This window comes from Anabrus simplex, chromosome 7 (genome assembly GCF_040414725.1).
Source record: "Anabrus simplex isolate iqAnaSimp1 chromosome 7, ASM4041472v1, whole genome shotgun sequence".
Lineage (NCBI taxonomy): Eukaryota > Metazoa > Arthropoda > Insecta > Orthoptera > Tettigoniidae > Anabrus > Anabrus simplex.
Genome location: NC_090271.1, coordinates 305,323,194 through 305,344,213, shown reverse-complemented (window position 1 = coordinate 305,344,213; position 21,020 = coordinate 305,323,194). Strand labels below are relative to the sequence as shown.

At 36.6% G+C, this 21,020-nt stretch overlaps 1 protein-coding gene across 1 annotated transcript in view; it reads right to left on the bottom strand.

Moving 5' to 3' along the window:
- Positions 1–21,020, bottom strand: part of Col4a1 (Collagen type IV alpha 1) — a 271,083-nt gene that overhangs the window by 27,244 nt on the left and 222,819 nt on the right. Inside the window, exons 25-27 of the mRNA XM_067151762.2 lie at positions 19,790–19,912; positions 13,838–14,080; positions 8,622–8,837 (exon numbers count right to left, since the gene is read on the bottom strand). Coding sequence (XP_067007863.2) covers positions 8,622–8,837; positions 13,838–14,080; positions 19,790–19,912 — 582 coding nt within the window. The remainder of the gene's footprint in view (positions 1–8,621; positions 8,838–13,837; positions 14,081–19,789; positions 19,913–21,020) is intronic.

The following is a 21,020-nucleotide window of genomic DNA, read 5'->3' as shown; positions in this document are numbered from 1 at the left end:
TTTTACCTAGTTAAAAATATTAACCAATTCATATTAGACAGCAGACCAAAAATATAATTTGAAATAGATGAAAACAGATCTCACAACCTACCTTGCTCTGTTGATTATTATTATTATTGTTGTTGACTTTATTGACCACTTTGGGCTATTCGAGTCATTCCACGTTCACTATATCTTTGAAGGTTGTACTGTCTGGTTTTTGTGATCTGCCCAGTACTTTCACATACGCTCCAATCGTAATTTTCTCAATTCGTCTGAAATCTCTATAGCCCTTCTATGCCATTTCTGATGAAATTTTGTGAGCCTTAAGAAGGGTGTTATTTTTGTTCTCTGCATCTGCTATCTTGAGTCCAACTACTACTTTGAGATCTTGCTGAATTTTGTGGATCCATTGTTTCCCTGTCTTCTTTCCAAGATTTATCAGCACTAGTCATCATAAAATCATATTTCGTGACAGTCACAAGGTGTGAAAGAAATATAAGATTTTTCTTCTTCGTTATGTTGGTGACAGGGTCAATTTCTTGATGGACAGTTTCATTGGGAAGGATTCTCCAGACTATTTCGACTGGTATTTTTTTATTTTTGGAAGTTCTGATGAAGATTCCTTTTCCGTTTTGAGGAGGTGATCAGTTCTTTCATTGTTAAATTGCAACAGGATTTTACAAGCATAAATGGCTAAATTGATGATAATATTATAATACAGTTAATACATTCACTCTTCCAAACGCTTTTCCCTCCTATGTGCAACAGTAGAATGTATCGCCTGCCTATTATAAAAGGTTACCAAATTAGGACCGCTAGGGGCTCTCAACTTTGGAGAATGGGTTGATGACCACTGTGTCTCTAATCGAGACTGACACTGATATCCATTCTTTGTTCTGATTAGTGTTAATTGAGGATGTTGGACCAATGTGATCTTTCTTCTTTATTGTTTTAAGAAGAAGTACAACTCTTCCATTCTTTCCTATGATTAGTTTTAATAGAGGATGGTTGCCAAGTTGTAATTCCTCTTAAAACAATAATCACCACCATCACCACTTCAGAGATGTTTATTTTTAAAATAATTGATGCATGATCAGTCACTACTGATCTATATTTAGGGCAGTTGCCCATGTGGCAGATTCCCTATCTGTTGTTTTCCTAGCCTTTTCTTAAATGATTGCAAAGAAATTGGAAATTAATTGATCATCTCCTTTGTAAGTAATTCTGATCCATAACTCCCTCTCCTATAAACAAATATTTACCCCAATTTGTCCTCTTGAATTCCAACTTTATCTTCATATTGTGATCTTTCCTACTTTTAAAGATATCACTCAAACTTATTCGTCTGCTAATGTCATTTCACGCTATCTTTCCACTGACAGCTCGGAACATACCACTTAGTCAAACAGCTCATCTCCTTTCCCTCAAGTCTTCCCAGCCCAAACTTTGCATAATTTTTGTAACTCTAATCTTTTGTCGGAAATCACCCAGAACAAATCAAGGTGCTTTTTTTTTTTTTGGATTTTTTCCAGTCCTTGAATTAAGTAATCCTGGTGAGGGTCCCATACACTGGAACCATACTCTAGTTCGAGTCTTACCAGAGACTTATATGCCCCCTCCTTTACATCCTTACTACAACTCCTAAATACTCTCATAACTATGTGCAGAGATCTGTACCCTTTATTTACAACCCCATTTATGATTGTTGACTGGAACTCCAGGGTAGAGGCTAATAGAAATCAGTTTTGATGTTAAAGGGTAGCTATTGGCAAATATTTTAATTTGACAATAAGTAACGTGTATCTTCGTAAACTGGAGGATTTGTTCTCAGTGTTAATAAAAGGTAATTTATACCAACTTCTACCATATTAAGGAAGTCATTGTAAACTTGAAATCAGATGTTATCATCAGTATACCGACTATTTTTGTCTGAATCATGAACATATCTTTCTAGAAAACAGTGTAGAAATAGGATTTTTATCATATATGAGGAAATTTCTATAAATCATAAAGGCATGTTTGGTACAGAAAACTGTCAACACAGAAAAATTAAACATTTGACAATTTTCAACATAAGCTCCCTCCTGTGAATATAAAGGTCCACTCTAGTTCATTTCAAAGAAGTTTCCACAATCAACTCCACAAACACCCGGTCCATTTTACGGCTAGAATACACCACAACAACATTGTCAAAGTAATTTTTAAATTGTGTATCAAGGATGTAACAAAAAAACTTTATAACATAGTCACACTGTAGCGTACTAGAACAATGCCTATGCATTATTATGATTGTAACAAGAGGACTTTCAAAATGTATGTTGAGTGCTCAGCCCGGAGCTCAACAGCATCACCGTCAGCCGTCATAGATGGTCCAGGCATCAGTGAAGAGGCGTACTAGGGAAATGAGGGGTGAGGTAGTTTCCCACTGCTTTCCTCACTGAGCCAGAAGTTGCTATTACATATTAGTCTGCCAAGCCCACTGCAATGACCACACCAACTGACCCTATGAGCAACATTTTTATACCATTCATAGCAGGGACTGGCTTCATAAGGAAGGCATTACTAGCATCACTCATACCTCAGTCACTTTCATGTTGTCAAACCCAATGTTAAGACTGAGATAGGTGAATGTAAGTAACAAATTTGTTCTAGCCCACACCAGAAGACATAGTGCAGTGTAAACACTCGGGCTTGCCAGCAAAGGCCTACTTTCAAAATAGTCCTGCTAATTTTTAATGACATTTTTTTTACTTCATAATACATCATAATTTTATGTAATAATGTTTCTGTACTTTTCTAGTATCATTTAAGTTGTCTTTTGCCAAGTTTACTAGCCAGCTGACGATGGTCAAATAAAGACAAAAACATGTACTGTACTGGTAGATAAAAATGCTTTCATATGACTGAATTTATTATTCAGCTATAGTGTAAAGTGACTCAAATTGTATTGTAGGTCGGCATAATACAAATTTCTCGTAAGAGTTAGTATTCATCATTTGTAAATGGAACTATTATGAGGTTTATTGTGTGTAATTGTGTAATGTTTGCAATTATGCAGCACTCTCTTTGATAATGTGCTTATTTGGTTAAAATGAAAAGGATTTAAAATTCCTTGGATGAAACACAACAAACATTTTGAAAATATTATGTCTTATGCTTCAAGCAAGCTGACAATTCTGTAGTCAGAAAAATCCTGGAAAAAGTCAGCACTTCTCTCAGTGAAGACTGCAGTGCTGTAAAATTTTGAATGTGATGTTCAATGATGTTTAACATCATAAAAATTAGGATAGAATTTCCTCAAATGTTGCATGCCATAGAGCAGACATAACCATGTAGTGCAGAAAATAAAGAAATCAGACCAAATGTTTATTGTTGATATCTAATCCAGAAGTTCTCTCATTAACAAGGTTTACGGATGAGCCAAGCTTCATTAACTCTTAAACAACACAAGCTGAGGAAACTTCCACTGTTACCTACCAAAAATCACTGACACTTGGGCGACAGCACTAAATGCAGATCAGTAATGACTTATGGAACAAACTGAATGAGCTCATAGATAAAAGAAAGAGAGAAAATGGACAGAAGACAATTTCTGGGATCAATATGTCGAAGAGTAGCTGGAAAGCATGGACAAACATTTCACTGCTTATCTGGCATTAAACAACACAATGAAAGCCCATATAATATTACTCCAGATCAAGTGCCACATCGGTTAATCATGAAATGGGAGCCTGATAAGTCCATGTGGAGAAGACTCCAACATCTCACCCAGCCAGTAGTTGCTCAACCTTCTTGTGTGGATATACTGTTGTCTGTGAGGGAAGTCAGAAACACCTCTAAAGTTTCAAAGTAGGGAAGTCTGCAAGTTTGGATGATACAAGAAATGAACAAATTAAGAAATGGAAATGAAGAATTTTGGTGCAAAGACCTTGTAATGGCTCACTAATTTCTTCAGTTGGTGCACTCGGTCTGGGACGATCCTTGAGACCTGACTTAAAGTAAAAGTGGTGGCAATCTTGAAACCAGGCAAGACCCCAGATGACCCCAAAAACTTCAGATCTGTCTCTCTCCTAAGTCACCTTTTTAAATTGTTCAAACACCTTATATTCAACAGAATGACTTGTTCCCCGAACTTTACTCAGTACACTGAGGACTGATTTCAGAAGGCCTTATAACTGGTGCTGTTTTTATCGGCCTGACTGCTGCTTACAATACAATCAGCCACAAGCTGTTTAAAATGACAGAAGATTTCAAACTTACAAGAATTATTCAATGCTTGGTACTGAACAGAAGATTCCAAGTGACACTTCAAGGTAAAAAAAAAAGTCATTGTAGGAACCAGAAAAATGGTCTCCCTCAGAGTAGTAGTGTCTTTGCACCAATTCTCTTCAATATTTACATTAATGATCAACCTATTGGACTGAATACTAGGCATTTTCTATCTGATGATGATCTTGATGCTGGAACTCAGTCCAGATCATTGTTGGAAGTAGAATCCAGGCTGCGGAAGTTCCTCAATGAATTGTTCACATGTTATAGGGACAACTACCATAAACCAAATCCCAGCAAAACATAGGTTACACTTTTCCACCCATGTAATCATGCTGAAAATCACAAAATTAACAACTTCAGTGTACCTTAGTTGTCAAATACCTTGGCATTTGGCTTTACTTTTAAAGCACACTGTCATTCTGCTAGTATGAAGGTCAGAGCCAGGAATAGTTTACTACGCATGCTAGCATGGTCAAGCTGAGGAGCACATCCAGCAACTATGAAAACTACAGAATTGGCACTTATTTTCTCCACAGCTGAGTATGTTTGCCCTGTGTGGGACAACTCTGTCCATTTTAAGAATGTGAATACTGCTTTGAGCGATGTGTGCTGCCTCAAACCTACAAACACACGTGGCATAGCTGCACCTTCAATCTGATGGCAAGTGGCAGCTGAAAATGAAAAACTCAGACAAGAGTTGAGGGCACTCATTCTCTAAATGGGCATTAGTACAACAATGTCTCAGGACATGGAGGAATTTCATTAATAACACCAAAGCAGTTCCAGCCACACAGAGTGTTCTTAGGAATCAATACTGGCAGTCCACACTACCTGACTGGAATTGGCCAGCAAGAAACTCCAGTACCTCAGATGCTTGGCCTGTCTGGAAGATGGTTAATATGATAAGAAGCGGAATGCCTAGAACCAAGGCTGCTCTCAAAAGATGGGGTTATACACAAAATGTTGAGTGTGATTGTGGTGCAATTCAAGATCTTGAGCTCTCATTTTCACTCTCCAAATTGCCCTATGGAAACTCAACTTGAAGACCTCATTACAGTCAGTGACTGTGGGTGCTTCATACTGGAACATACAATATTTGAGGATACTTGGATATAGTCATAAATTCTCAAATTATGGTACATCATCTATGGATTCTTCCAGCAGGCCAGGTAAGATTTGTGTGAACGATATGCTTCCTTCCATTTCTATCTTTGTAAATTCCTTCTCTCATTACATCTTCCTATGCTTCTCCCTTTCTTGCTATACCTTCTTTAATTTAGTACAACCACCTCTTTCTAGGTTGTCCTATACAAGTCTTTTTCTAGACACAATCCTCTCTGAGTACTGCCCAGAAATCCACATCTCCTGCATTGTTTTACATGGCTTATCTCTTATTATGAAATAGTTCCTTATAATATGTTACATCAGTTGTCAATATTATAAGTTCAAAGAAAATGATATAGTATTAACTCCCTTCTTAAAGATAACCTACACAAAATATTGTAGTTTGTAATAAACCATTATAGTGATCTGGTAGCACAACTTATAATTGAGTTGTCTATTTGCAAAACCGGCCATCTCCAAATGGTTAAATTTTTCAGGAGACCAAAAAAAAAAAAAACATATAAAATCTAAATAAAGAGATTTAGAATTATTTGTATTTGCTTTATCACTTATAAATAGCATTGTAATTAATGTTACAGAATGCCAATGTTTTATTCGTATAATTATTTGAAATATTTAAATTTCAAATTTGGAGATGGCCGGGTTTGCACCAAACGAAAGTGAAGGAATGAAAATGTACAAAAAATGCTTTATTTAAGAGTTAACTTAAAAAATCAATGCAGTGTAAAAAGCCAATGTATTTACACATAATGAGCCAGAATTAAATTTTAATTAAACTTTAAAAAACATTAAACATTAAATTAAACATTAATGCCATTGTCTACACTGTGCTCACATTTATCTCCCTCATCTTCTGGGTTGTTTTGTGGAAGGTTATTGTTATCAATGAGTTCTTTGTAAAACTTAAGCACTTCAACATTTCTCCACTGAGTCCCAAAATGTTTGGTCAACATCTTTTGCCTTTAAATTGTTTACTATTTTACCAGCATGTATTACTTTTGGATTCATCATCAAAACATTCTTGCCTTTCTTACAAACTCCTGATTTTGTTCCAACATCTATTCTGTAGTTGGGTTCACCTTGAATTAACACTGAATTGCCTCCTTCAGCAGAAAATTTGAAGTGTCATTTCCCTTGTAGGCTTGAAAATAGAAATACATTCTGTTTTCCAGTCGAAGTCGGGAACATTGTCATCTTTTCCTCGTAAAAATAATTTGCCATACTGAGAAAGAACATTATGAAATTCATGTTGTATTAAAGTTTCTATTTTCTTCGTTTGTTTTCAATGAGTCCGAAAACTCTATCAGATGGTAAAAATGAATGGCCTGTCACAGGGAAAATTAACTCAATTTCCGTAATGCTTTTAGGTGCCTTTGTGACAAACCAAAAGGAGAGCATTGATATCATAACAGAATTTTTGTTAACCCCACACCCATCAGCAAAACACCTATAAAAGAAACATTGGACATATCGGTAGTATTTAGCTTATGATGAAGCACTGATGCTATTTTATTGGCTCCTTTCGGCAAATCATTTTCACCCCATGTGTAAATAAATGTGTTATCTGTCAATGGCTTTTTTGAAGGACCACTCACAATGGTGAAATTGTATAAATACACTTGCCTACTATAATATGTTGCCTGGTCTGGAATTTTAGGCATAGGGAAATTTTTTTGACAATCAAAAGAGAGAATCAGCAAATCATCTCTCTCTTCTTTCATTAGTTGGTAAAATGCTTTAGCCCTCATTTTATGCAGGTTTTTTTCTGTTCTTAAGATCTCTGGATTGTCAGCCAGTTTAATTCTCTCATCTAATTCAAGACACTTGGAACATACATCCGTACGTGAGGAGCCAAATCCAATGTTAAACGATGTGGTGAAAATTTTGCGAAAAAGACTTTCTTTTACCCTTAATTCAATGACAGTTTGGGAGTTATACATGCACCACATTTTCTTAATATTTAACTCACTACTTAAATAAATTCTAACATCAGATTTACCTCTACAATAATGTGATTCCAGACCTTTGAATTGCTTTATGAAACTTATAACTGCATCCCTCTTTAGTGAATATATCTGGGTTCTATGGTCACCTCCCCTATTTTCTTTTGGCATTAAACCAGACTTATGAAAGCGTTTTTTCTACTCCCTGTACTCTGTGTTTTGTAATACCTAACACACTTAAAAATGTTTCCCTGCACACAGGAATTTTGGTTGTGTTTCTGTTCATATAATATACTACCGGTATCGAAAGCGTTTTTGCTTCCCTGGTGGCAGCACTAGGCCTATGTTGAACTGGAGGCATTATGTTAATGTACTTCAGAATGAAGCAATCTTGTTTTATTTTATCAGGATATCTGTAGAATTGATCATGAAAGGTAGTTATATCAGCTTTCTTTACAGTCATACACTGGTGAGTTTTTGTTGAATGCCCACACACTGGAAGTTTCAGCCTGTCACTTGAAGCACAATATCTGCTTGAAAACAAAACACCGCTGTTATTGTGCAAATTCAAAAAGCAGCAATGTTTAAAAACATTTTCACTGAAGAACATCAAAACATAACCTTAAAAGATACACTTACCTTCCCCTTTTCTGTTTTTCTCGTTTCCAAGAAGCCGGATTCCTCTGCCTTTTTCTGGCCCTCTCAGGTGTCACTTCATCAACCTTGTTGTCCATTTTTCCCTATATATTTATAATAGCTACACAGTTCTATGCTAAAAACCACAACTTTCCTTACAACAGAACTACGACACCTACAATAGGCACCATGAATCAGCTGTTCTTTCCTGCACAATTGCTGCAATTGCTCTGCTCTCTAGCGTTAGAGGAGATAGCTGGTATTGCAACTCATAACCATACGCGGACAGCTGTATTTGCAACTAACCCCAACTTTTGATGAAGTAAATAAGCTGGTTGGAGACCGAGCTTGCAGCTAATAGTTTGCCACCTTGTGTAAAAGTGGGCAGAGAACACATTCAGCACAAAAAGTGGATTTAAATTTTTTTAGGAGATGGCTGGTTTTGCAAATAGACGTCTCAATTATTATCTGCTTGCATCTCTAAATTACTCATGACATTCAGAATATATTAAATGTGATATAACTACCGTAGCTCGAGGCCTGGCGACCAAATTCAAAATAATCCTTTCAACAATCATAAACAGTATACATATCTTCCAATGCTGAATTTAGCAATATCATAAACTTTTCCAATGAGAGCTATTAATTCAGAGAATGTCTTACCAGCAGGTCCTCTGTCGCCCTTTGGACCTGGTGGAGGAATGGGGCCTGGTTCTCCCTTTTCACCCCTGAAACCATCTGCTCCTGGAAGGCCTGGAATACCATCCAAGCCTGCATTACCTTTGTCACCAATAGGTCCGGGGGGTCCTATTGGACCTGGTATACCTGGGAATCCACGTTCTCCCTTTGCACCCGGAATACCAGGCAATCCACTTTGACCTGAAAAACAGAAATGATAAAATGTAAACTGTTCTAAATTAGTTATATGTTACATCAAAAGAAAAACTGTGTTAATTTAAAAGCACTGTAATATGTTTTGTTTAGTGTAGTAACACATTAAGGAGCATTCTAGATGTGTGGTTGAAAATTGAATTAGTTACTGAACTTGATTGACCTGGGTACAATAATAACAGGTAACAATTACTAGAATGTGAAATTGAATATCTTTTATCAAAACATCAAAAGTCCTGCAGAAGCTTTTCATGCACTTTAACGTGTCAGTATGAGTAAATTTATTAATATTTCAGGTTTTGTGTACATAGAAAAATTTTGCTTATTTTGAGACACTTTCTTTGGATATCATTTCATACAAAGTATTAAGAAATGTTACCACATTTTTATCTAACATTTGTAGATTTACTTGAGAATGAAATGTTTGTATTTGCTGTAGGCAATGGAATTTCAGTTAATCAACTTTTTATGAAAACTTCCTAGGTAGGCCTATATGAACATATTTATACATTCTTAGAATTTCATATGCCTCCTTTTCATTAGTTTATTTCTTAAAGTAAGTAGGCTATAACATCTTTGATAATTTTGAAAATAAGGAAATGCATTGGTTTTTAAGATAACTTTTTGTCCATTTTTCTTACTGGCTTATCTGATTCTAATGTTGTGTAAGAGTACTTAAAGAGTTATCTCCTGAAATCAGATGTTTACTCATTTTTATATTTTTATAGAATCTGATGACATTCTTTCATGAATGAAACATCATTCTGTGTTTAATTAAATGTTATCTTTTTCAGGTGTTTTCTAACTTTATTAATCTTGCATTAGTTTTGACAGACTGAAACACTTCAAATATTTAATTTTATCACAATAACTAACTGTTAAATAAATCTGGCATTTAAAAAAAAAAATTGTGCCATTCTTTGAAATAATTCTAAATTTAGTGCACTGTTACAAGATATGTGTCCTTATTGATTCTTGGCTGAACAGCTGCTGTCTTCGCAATTACTGTACTTAAAAACTTTCATAACTGGCTTCCCTAGATCCTTATTATCCCTAATAGACTTTGGTGCACTATTTATTTCCCAGAAACACATTTAAAATAGCTCCACTGTCTGTCTCATTCATAGATATCTGTTGTTACAGAAACAAATTACTTTTGCTATGTCATGGTCAACGCCAACTGGTTGTGTTCTATTCTGTTGCTTGCTTGCTACCTTATGATTCCTGGCACTGATTTTATTAAAATATTCAATGTCATTACCGAGCAAGTGGCTGTGTGGTTTGTGTCACATAGTTGTCAGCTTGCATTTGGGAGATGTTGGGTTCGAACCCCACTGTTGGCAGCTCTTTCCATGGTTGCCCTGGCAAATGCTGGGGCTGTACCTTAATCAAGGCCATAGACACTTCCTTTCTACTCCTAGCCCTTTCCTTTTCCAATGTCGCCGTAAAACCTATCTGTGTCAGTGCGACGTAAAGAAAAAAGTGGAAGATTTAATGACATTTGTATTTAACAACGTGTAATTCCCATATCGCAGAATTTGCATCAAATTTGATTTATCTACAGAGCCCTTTTAAGAGTTAGTCAAACACATTTGTGGGATCATCAATGTTGCACCCGATGAAATGCTAAGTAAAAATTTTAAGTCTTGATTTGATATACAGTGAAACCTCGTTAGTGAGTTCCTCATTAACACATTTTCCCCACTTAGCACATCATAAATTTGAAGTCCCGATTCTCATCATATTAAATCTGTATAAAAATATCTTACTCATCGCATCACAAATTTTCGCTATTACCTTCTCCTTCTTCTACTTCTACCTGATATGTTTCTGCTTATGTAGGTCATTCATCGCTATTACAGCTTAGTAGAATCGTATTTTTCCTAACCCCGAAAATGTTGTTTGTCATCCCTAGTGAAAGGAGTGTAATATCCAACTCAGGTAAGAGCCCTCACTGAAAATGGCAGGTCTGGGAAAGTTGCATAGTAACAGAAAAGGCTTTGAATCCCTGAACTTCACAGGGTAAGTTATACCTTCGGGGAACAAGCTGTTAGCCTCAGGAATGTTCAGTTTTGCTACTTGGTTTGCACTGAGATTTCTAAATAGCCCAGTGAGCCTGTTTGTACTTGTATTTTGCTTTCCGTTCAGAAGTTAGAAATTTATTTTGTGTTGAGTGGTACAGTGAAGGGTAGCGTATATTTGTCACATGATAGTCTTCCTCTGGGTTAGGAACATAATAGTGTGAAGTTGACTAGAGTGATGCCTATTTGTCTTGTGATAGCCTAGTTATGGATATGGCAAAAGTCATGAAATGCCTTACTAATGAAGACAAAATTAAAATCCTTCAGAAAGTGGACTGGTATCCACATCTCTAAGCGTGCAGAGGTGACGCAAATGTTGAAACTCGCACCTTCGAGTTTCGACTTGATTGTTTTGTTAGAGATTCAAAATGGCGGCCAAAGTCATTCTCTCGCAGTTGCACATGGCTGAGTGAAACCTCCAATTCATTGTATAACAGTGTGACCAGAAAATGATGTTTAATAACCCACTGGTCCAAAATATTGTTTGAGAAAGAGTGTGATCTTCAATAATGATATTTTTATGGGACCAAGTGTGAATGTTTTCATATTTGTTGTCTAGCATTTTTCACACCTTTTGTTATTTTATAAGCCCCAGCAGAAAAGATTTGCATATTTTTCTCTTGTGTTTTTCCACACCTTTTAATACTCTCCTGTCAACTTTAGAAATGGTAAGTATAGTTTTCACTTTACCCACAGATACACACTGCAAAATACCCTCATGTTGGCAAAAAATCGTTTCCATATTCCTATTTGATAGTTTTTATTTGTGTATTCAGTACCACGTTTTCTCGCTTAACACGTTCTTTTTCCTTGTCCCCTGCAGAAGAACCTTAATGAGGTTTAACTGTGCAACAAAAACATCATCATCATCATCACCTTCCTTTTTGATTATCCAGATACATCTGGGTTGCAGCAAATACTGATTCTCTTCCTTCAGTGCCATTTTTAAGACCAAACCCTGTTGCTATGCGTTGTTCTTAACCAAGTCCAAGCATTGTAATGTGACACTCTTCCACTCTCTTTTTTCTTTCATTTGTAATTCCATGGTTTAGTATTATTCCTACATTCATTTGGTAGATAGGAACATTGAATGGAACATCTAATACAGTAGGTTAAACACAGTGACTGGTCCGGGTGGGAAGAGGGAGAAATAGAACAAAAATATAAAAAGACAAGCTTAATCTCCATATACTGCCTGTTGCCATTTCTTGATGGATGCAGTATTTTTGAATCCATCTCTTGGCACAGGCCAGAGCAAAGTGTAACTTCCACCAAAGTCCCAGTCTCATCCATGGCTGTGACAGTATGGAAGCTGCTGGGGGTATGGGTGGCGCTGAGTAATGACATTTGGAGCACAACTAGTGTCGAGTGTTATGAAAGGTGTTGCTCGTAAGATCAGTCGTGCTGCAGTAGTAACTTCTGGCCCAGTGAGGAAAGCAATGGCAAACTACCTCACTCCTCATTTGGGCTCTGCCATTGGTTTTTGCAGTTTCCCTATAACTGCATAGTCAATGGTGGTGCTATTTGTGGATCCAACCAGCCTCTGGGCTGATGTCCTAACAGACTGACAATCTCCATATCTTCATACACTACCATCTTAATAGATTGGCTGTCTCCTCAACAATACCAGCTCTCCTACATCCATTTCTTCTCAGCCCCCCATGAGCTTATTTCCGTTTCCTAACTTCATCAGGATACTGGGAAACAACATTTGTTGGGGGCATATCTTGATGTAAGTTCAGTCATGATATGGAAACTATAGGATAAGAAGAAAGCTAGATAAATGTAGAAAATGTGTCTGAATAATCATCTCAGTCTTTTTCTCCATTTTATTATTCAGCTTCTCCAATTAGTGTTCTTTCTGCTTAAGTTCATTTCTCAGTTTCTCTATGTCTTCTGCAACATACATTTCAGAAATTTTTTTTGTGTTGTTTGATTTCAGTATTCATCCTCCTTTATCACTGGCAATGTCATTGTTTCCTTGGCCTCTATTTCAATATTTTTGTTCCATAGTAGATTCTGAACTCTCCGATAGAAAATACTCCCAAGTTGTAGCCACCTAATTTCCATATCCAGCACTGAATTCTCAAATAATTTACTCTGCAAGTACGGTATTTGAAAGTTGTCCACAACTTCAACATTTTTTTACTCCAATTTCTATAGCTATATTTTTCTCGTGTGTGTGTGTGTGTGTCACCATTGTCTTTTTTTTTTTTCCCACACTGATTCTCGTTCCCCATAGTTCAGTCCTTCTCATTTGTCGAATGTCCAGCTACATGGCATGCTGGCCTTTGGTCCAACAGGTCTCGGCTTCGATTCCTAGCTGGGTCTGGGATTTTAACATTCATTGGTTTATTCCAATGGCTCAGGGATGCATGCGTGTGTCACCATCAGCATTAGAATTCATCATAAATAAGGCCCTATCCTGAAGGACGCGTAGGTCGCCTATAAGGCATCAATTCGAGAGAAAGACCTGCACCAGGCCTCTTTGGAGGTCATATGCCATTGTTGTTGTTGTTGTTGTTATTATTATTATTATTATTATTATTATTATTATTATTATTATTATTATTATTATTATTATTATTATTATTATTATTATTATTATTATTATTATTATTATTATTATTATTATTATTATTATTATGTGTAGAATCCCAAAAGTATTTTTGGTTCCACTATTCAAACCAAACAAAGAGTCAAATGGGAAAATCCCAAGTAGGTCTCTCTCCTATGCAAAAATTTGTGTGATTCTTTTTTTTCCCTCCACTATGAAGTTCCAAAATTATGTTTGCCTGAAACTTATTTGATGACTATGAATTCAATACTAATTAGTTCATGGAAAAAATTTATCTATAAATTAAAAATGTTCTCATATTTGAGACCGATACCAAAAATTGCACTCACCTTGAGGACCAGTGTCACCCTTCTGTCCTGGTGCACCATACAGTCCTGGGGGACCTGTATCTCCTTTGAGGCCAGGAGGCCCAACAGGACCTGGATTACCAGAAGTTCCAGGAGTACCATCACGACCTGGCAATCCAGGTGGTCCAGAAGGTCCTTGATCTCCTTTTGGCCCTGCAGGTCCTACTGGTCCAGGAAGTCCAGGTACACCTTGGATGCCAGGCAATCCAGTCAACCCAGGTTCACCTAAAAGAAAAGTGATTCTCAAAGATCCACCGGCTCTGAAATAAAGACCTAGTTTTTTCACCAGCTTTGGCCTATATTTAAACATTCAAGTATGATATAATTGAAAAATTGAGAAAAAGATAAATATTATTCAAGTTGCAGATGAGGAAGTCCAACAAAATTTTGAGTGCAGTTTACTAAGAAGGCAAAGGAGTGAAAAGAAAATGAAAATTAACATTAGTAAAACAGAGAAATGCACATCCATGGAATGTAAGAATAGAAGGCATACTATTGCAACATGTGATGCAATTTAGATATCTTTGCTGAATCATAGTAGAAAATTATTCAATGTCATCTTAAAATTAGAGATCAGATAATTATCTTTAATTATAATTAAAGGAAGGTGAGCCTGTCTTGAAAAGCAGCGCTTATTACAACAGATTTCTGTGAATAATAGTAAGGTATATTTGGTCTGTTGTATTACATTGTTCTGAGACTTGGACACAAAACAAGTGAAAGAGATTAAATGCCTGGAAACTCTCAAGATTTATTTCATCACATTGTTGCACATGAAATACCAAATTTAAAAGGAAAAGAAAACTCCAGCCAATGAATTTTTAATAATCAAAACAGGAACAATTCTTTCAACCCACACACTTTTTGTCTTTATGATTCATGAACTTCACGATATCTTCTATGATAGTTTACAGTAAGAGAAGTTTAAATTATTCTTTTGTCTCAACAATAGTTTTCAACAAGGAAAGTGTTCTTTACAGTAAAGAGATTTTACAATGTTATTTGATCGAACTTCAGAAGATGTGGGCATATTATTGCTCCACTAAAAATCATTTTGTACAACTTATTATTAAATGTAACTCATGGACTTCTGATAAGCTTTCACCTGTTACATCACTTTCCTCAGAGATGATATAAACTTGATCAACACCATTACTACTTTTATTTGTCAGTTGATTCGGAGTCATTACCCCTCCACTATCACAACTGCTTCCAGATGAATAGCCACCACCATCATAATTGCTCCTCCTTCAGTTTAGATATACTATACAACAACATCTATATCAACATTTATATAATCTGATGGCCAGGCAGGCATCAATTTTTGAAAAAGAGACAAAGTCTAATACTGTAGTGCATTGGCACTGCCGGTGGCTCCAAGTAGCCTATGCAGCGGCCTCCATGATATGCACTACCCATGCATATTGGTAGGTGTGCTATTTACCAACTGATGAGCCCAACTTAGCACACTGGGCCAAAACGCTGGCAGCAACCAGGAATGATTTAGCTGGAAAATTTATAATGTCCAATAACGGACCAACTATATTGGTATTATAAATTTACTCATTGGGAACAAGTATTTGAGGTTCCCTACAGGAATCAACATCTTCTTCTTCTTCTTCTTTTATGACCACATAGGATCACTTTAGTCAGTCCGTCGTTCAGGTCTCTTTGAAGGGATTGTTCGGGCTTTGCGGTCCTCCCAGTACTTCTTCAGACGCTCCGATCTTCGTGCCCTTTCCTCAGTTGAAAATGTGCGTGTTGTTGGTTTGTTTTGTGTAAGGGTAAAGCGGAGGTTTGTATTCTTGAGTTTTGTATTCAATTTTATCTTATTTTTGGTGTCTTCTGTTGTAAGGCCTATTTCCTTCAGATCCTCTCTTACTTCTCTGATCCATTTACATCCTGTTGTGGTATTTTTTGAGACGAGATTGTGTTGTACTAGTTGTTTCAGAAGTCTCGAGTCCTGCATCCTCATGATATGTCCTAAGAATCCCAGTCTCCTCTTACGCATAGTATCTGTAATGGGTTCTAGCTCTTTGTACACGACTTTGTTAGGTATTAACCGCCACTGTCCATCTTTCTGATATTTTTTGTTGATACAGGTTCTTCCAATCCTCCTTTCAATTTTCTGAAGTCTGTCAGTCTTTGATTGTTTATTCAGGTAAAAGAGTGTTTCTGCTGCATATGTAGCTTCCGGTTTTATAACTGTGTTGTAGTGTTTTATTTTTGTATTTATTGATAGACATTTCTTTTTGTAGATATCCCATGTTAATTTTTGTGCTTTAGCTAATCTATTTGTTCTTACTTGGATTGAGATTTTTTCATTTAAGTTATGTGTTATTACTTCTCCAAGATATTTAAACTGAGTTACTATTTTGATTTTATTACCATTTATGGTGACTTCTTTTAGCTGTGTTGGTTTTTGGGGCATAATTTCTGTTTTTTCAAATGATATTTTGAGGCCAATTTTATTTGCAATGTTTTGAAGTTCTGATATCTGGGTTTTTGCTTCTTTTATGTCCACTGCTAGTAATGCTAAATCGTCAGCAAAACCCAGGCAATTTGTTTTGATTTTTCGGCCAATCTTTATTTTGGGGGGACATTTTCTAAACCATTCCCTCATTACAATTTCTAGAGCACAGTTAAATAATAGTGGTGAGAGCCCATCTCCCTGCCGTAGTCCAGTTTTAATTTCAAATGTCTCTGATGTTTCACCCCTAAACTTCACTTTTGACTTGGTATTGGTGAGAGTCAATTTTATCATGTTTATTAATTATATCATACTGTACAACCTTACAAACATGCAATAGTCTCACATGAACTGAAAACCACTGTAGAACTGAATGAGTTTGTGGCAAGCAAAGCAAGAATGCTAACCACTGTATATTTTTTCACAACAAAGCAACACATGCTGAATTATTCCATTGTTATTAAGTAAAGAACTGGCAAAAGCTTTTAAATTAATAACTGGCCTCAAACAAGGTGATGGATTATCTCCACTGATTTTCAGTATGGCTCTCAATTACTCTCATGAAACTTTGGCAAAAGGAAAACCCACCTACAATCAAAATTAGAGCAAAACCCTCAATAAGAACAAACTGACAGGGATTTGCAGATTATTTCGCTTCCTTAGCCCTTGACTTGGAAGAAGTTTGTGCGCAGATCACCAGTCTCCGAATAATTGACCTAACAATAGGATTACAAATATCCTTCAAGAAAATTGAGATCATGCCCTTGAAACCCTTGAACATAAATAAAGCCTTCATAAATGATCAAAATATTAATGTAGTTCTACAATTTAAATATTTTGTAGAAATCATCACACACAACTTAAACGAGAAAGAAACGTGGATAAATAGAACTAACAAAATAAAAAAAAAGCCCAATTTCTAACCTGGTCAATGCTTGTCAATAGACACCAAGAGCCAACATTCTAAAACCATAACTCTCCTGGAAGCCACTTATGCTGGTGAAACCCCGTTCCCAATTAAAAATGACAGAAGACCTGATCAGCTCGTCAAAACTGAAATAAGAATCCACGGAACTTGTATAAATAAAAAATACCAGGTTGAAGGAGTCTGGAGAATCTCTCCTACTGAAACAGTCTATTGTGACATTGACCCAATCACCAGCACAATGAAGAAAAGAATCTCGTATTTCTTTCACACCTTGTGACTGACAGGAAACCAGACTTTACAACAACTAGTGATGAGAAATCGTGGAAAGAAGACAGGAGGGCAGTGGACCCAAAAAATCTCAAAGTAGTTGGGACTTGAGACAGCAGATGCAGAGAACAAAAATAAAATGTCCATGTCATCTATCAGATCCACATCTCAAACTAGAACTCAGATAATGATTCCATGTACACATGCAAGGATATTTGAACTGTACTGCCCAATATACTGACATCATTGGGTGGAATTGTTTAGCATGAATACCACTTTGTCCCAAAATCTAAAATTTCATGTGCAACAATCTGACACATCTTGTGATTGTGTGTTTTACATGAAATCAATATCACATGAACATATACCGTCAAACGGGGCAATTTCGGACACAGAGGTGATTTCGGACAGCATGGTAGATTTTCCGTATTTTGTCGCATAGCAATGAGCCGCCGGAGCTTTGCACTTCCGCACACGTTTTAGTTTGATCTTGAGGTTATGTTTCCCACGTTCTGTGCTTTTTATTATGAATCGACTTCATACTTTGGAAATTTTCCCGTGTGCACTGGCATTGTTGAAAGTTCATGCATTAACATTAAGTGGATATTTTCGATTGTCGCGGCCGGACAGAATGCATTATAACTATGGTTCTTAGTGAGATCAACTGACTGAAGTGTTTATAAACGATTGCTGTGAAATTTTGGTACGATTTAGTGAAAAATAGTGTTTTACGAACATTTTACTGAAAATTGAATGCAGTCCGGATGATTTCGGACAATGCTTAGAAATTATCAGAGGCAGAAAGAAGCTGCTTCGAGGTGTAATTACAAACCAAAATTATTAGAATTTGTCTTATAGGAAAACATTTGATTTCTATGGTGTGCCTTGGTTCACCCTACAAAATAAAGTGCGGAATATACATCCAAAAAATGGGAAGACAACCAATGCTAAATGAGGAAGAAGGAAATGCTCAAGAAAGCTTGTTACCCTCCGGCCATGCTCCAACCCAACACAACCTGCTACTTCCCGCTGCTGCCACCGCAAATAAAATGTTCTTCCTGGGAAGTCAATTTTCTGGCCGTGACTTCCACCGAGATGAAAGCAGGAAGCAGTGCAGAAACAAGTGATGGCGCTGGCAGCAGCAGTGAAAATGAATGCGATGAAGCACACTATGAATGTAATGACATTCTGGTGTTGCAAGAAGAGGCTTTCCTTGTTGCAGATTATAAATACAAGTTGAGGAACAAAGAGCACAGAGGAAGTATTTTGGCTGGCCTGAAATATTCATTCAAGGGTTGTGGATGTCAAATACTTGTGCCCATATAAAAACAGCAGAAAAGTGTTTGTGTTACCTAACATCCCTGCTGAGGATACAATAGTTAAAGAACAAAGTTCGAAAATACTTCCAGTCCAAGTTGAGAAGAGAGGAATGTTTATTTTCAAAGAAAATATATTTTAGATTTATAGGCCATGGCAACTACATGTTCATTGTATCGACCTTTTTTTGCTTTGAGATATGTATTGTTCATAAGAAAAACTATTAAGATTTCTCAGTAGGATCTCTGTGCAGTTCTTAACTGTTAATATTTCAATTTAGGCTAGAAAACTTTACATTTACCTTGTCAGAAAATAAAGATCAATCAGTAACACATTCCATTTATCATTACAATGATATTAACCAGCTAGTCATATTTTGGACACCCTCAGAACACTTTAAATATCACAAAACTAAGCAAAAAGAACGAAGAATTGAAATAAAGGACTATCTATATCCGAAATCACCTAATATGCTTTGAAACTTCGGACAACGGTTTAAAATGCACGTGCGTCCTAAAATCAACCCGAAGTATGGGGTGAATTCGGACACTACTTTTTGTTTTCTCAGGAAAACCTGCGTTGATGTATATTTTTCTTTGGTAGGGTATTGCATTAATTGGATATATTCCTCATTATTAGGATGATAAACAATACAATTTAAGATTCCCTTCGTGAGTTAAGACGAAAATAACCTCAAAACCGTCCAAAATCACCCCGTTTGACGGTACTTTATTTTATTTTATAAGTGTCATGTATATGTGATTCTCATGAAATACACATGTGATTGAGGCACAATTAAATCAATTTTTTTTTTTTTTTTTTTTTTGACATTCTCATATAATATTACACCTGGAACTAAAATACCTCATGCAATGAAAACTAGGAACCTTAACTAGGTTAAATATTTTGTTCACTGCAGAAAATATTCTACCTAGTGGAAATCTTCAGTTACCTTTCGGTCCTGGAGCTCCATGTTGGCCATCTCGTCCTTGTTTTCCAGGTAATCCAGGCAGTCCTTTCTCTCCTTTCACAGTCAAGCCAGGCTCTCCAGGGAAACCAATTGGTCCAGCATTACCTTAAGAAAAAGAACCTAGATAAATAATTTCTTAAGATCACCTGGAAATATTGTGTTCTATATGAAAGCAGGCCCTGATAGGATAATCAAGATCTCACATGTAGACTGTGTCACCAATGAGGAAGGAGTACTCTGTCATGTCATCTTAACCCTCGTCAGATGCAGGAAAGCAGCCTGTTTCGAACACATGACTTCTGAACTGACAAATGAAGCCTGATACAACTGATCACAGGGGGGAAATGCGGATGTGATTGGAGAAGGTTAGCTTGGACTCAGAACCTCTGCAGTTGTATGTTGATACCAAGCCTATTGATGATGATGATGATGATGCTTGTTGTTTAAAAGGGCCTAACATCTAGGTCATCGGCCCCTAATGGTACAAAATGAGATGAAATGTAATGACAATTTTAAAATCCAAAATCCTCCACTGACCAGAATTCAAAACATGAGGATGAAGAATGAATGGATGGATATGAATTTAAAACAATCAGTGGATCTGACCCGCAATGCCCCACATTCCCAGAAAATAGTGTTAAACAATAGTATTACTGATCAAGGGACTGCTTCTCAAGCACAATACTGAATCGATGATGCCTGCAGTCTAAAGGGGTCCAAAATCCAGGTCATCAGCCCTTAATAATGGTACTTACCGCTAGGAAAGTAGAACCATGGTATTTGTCATGTTGCGGTACTAATCAAAAGTAGCATAGACTCGCAGTATTCCACACATTATGGTACTACTCACAGGTAATGTAATGCACACATGTAACACAGACCTATGGTGTTTCTCACATTGCAGTGCCATTTACAGGCAACGCAAACCTATGGTGTTCCTCACATAGTGGGTACTAATCATAAGCAAGGCAGACCCATGGTGTTGCTCATATAGTGGTACCAATCACAGGTACTGTAAAACCTTTGCGGATTCACACACACTGTCGCTACTAAACACAAACCCATTGTGTACCCAACATAGTGGTACTATGTGCAAGTAAAAGCAACCCATGGTGTTTCCTGTGTGATGGTACTAATTACAGGTAGTCTCATGGTTCTAATTCGATCATCCCTTGGTCGCCCCTTTTAGTCGCCTCTTATGACAGCAGGCGAT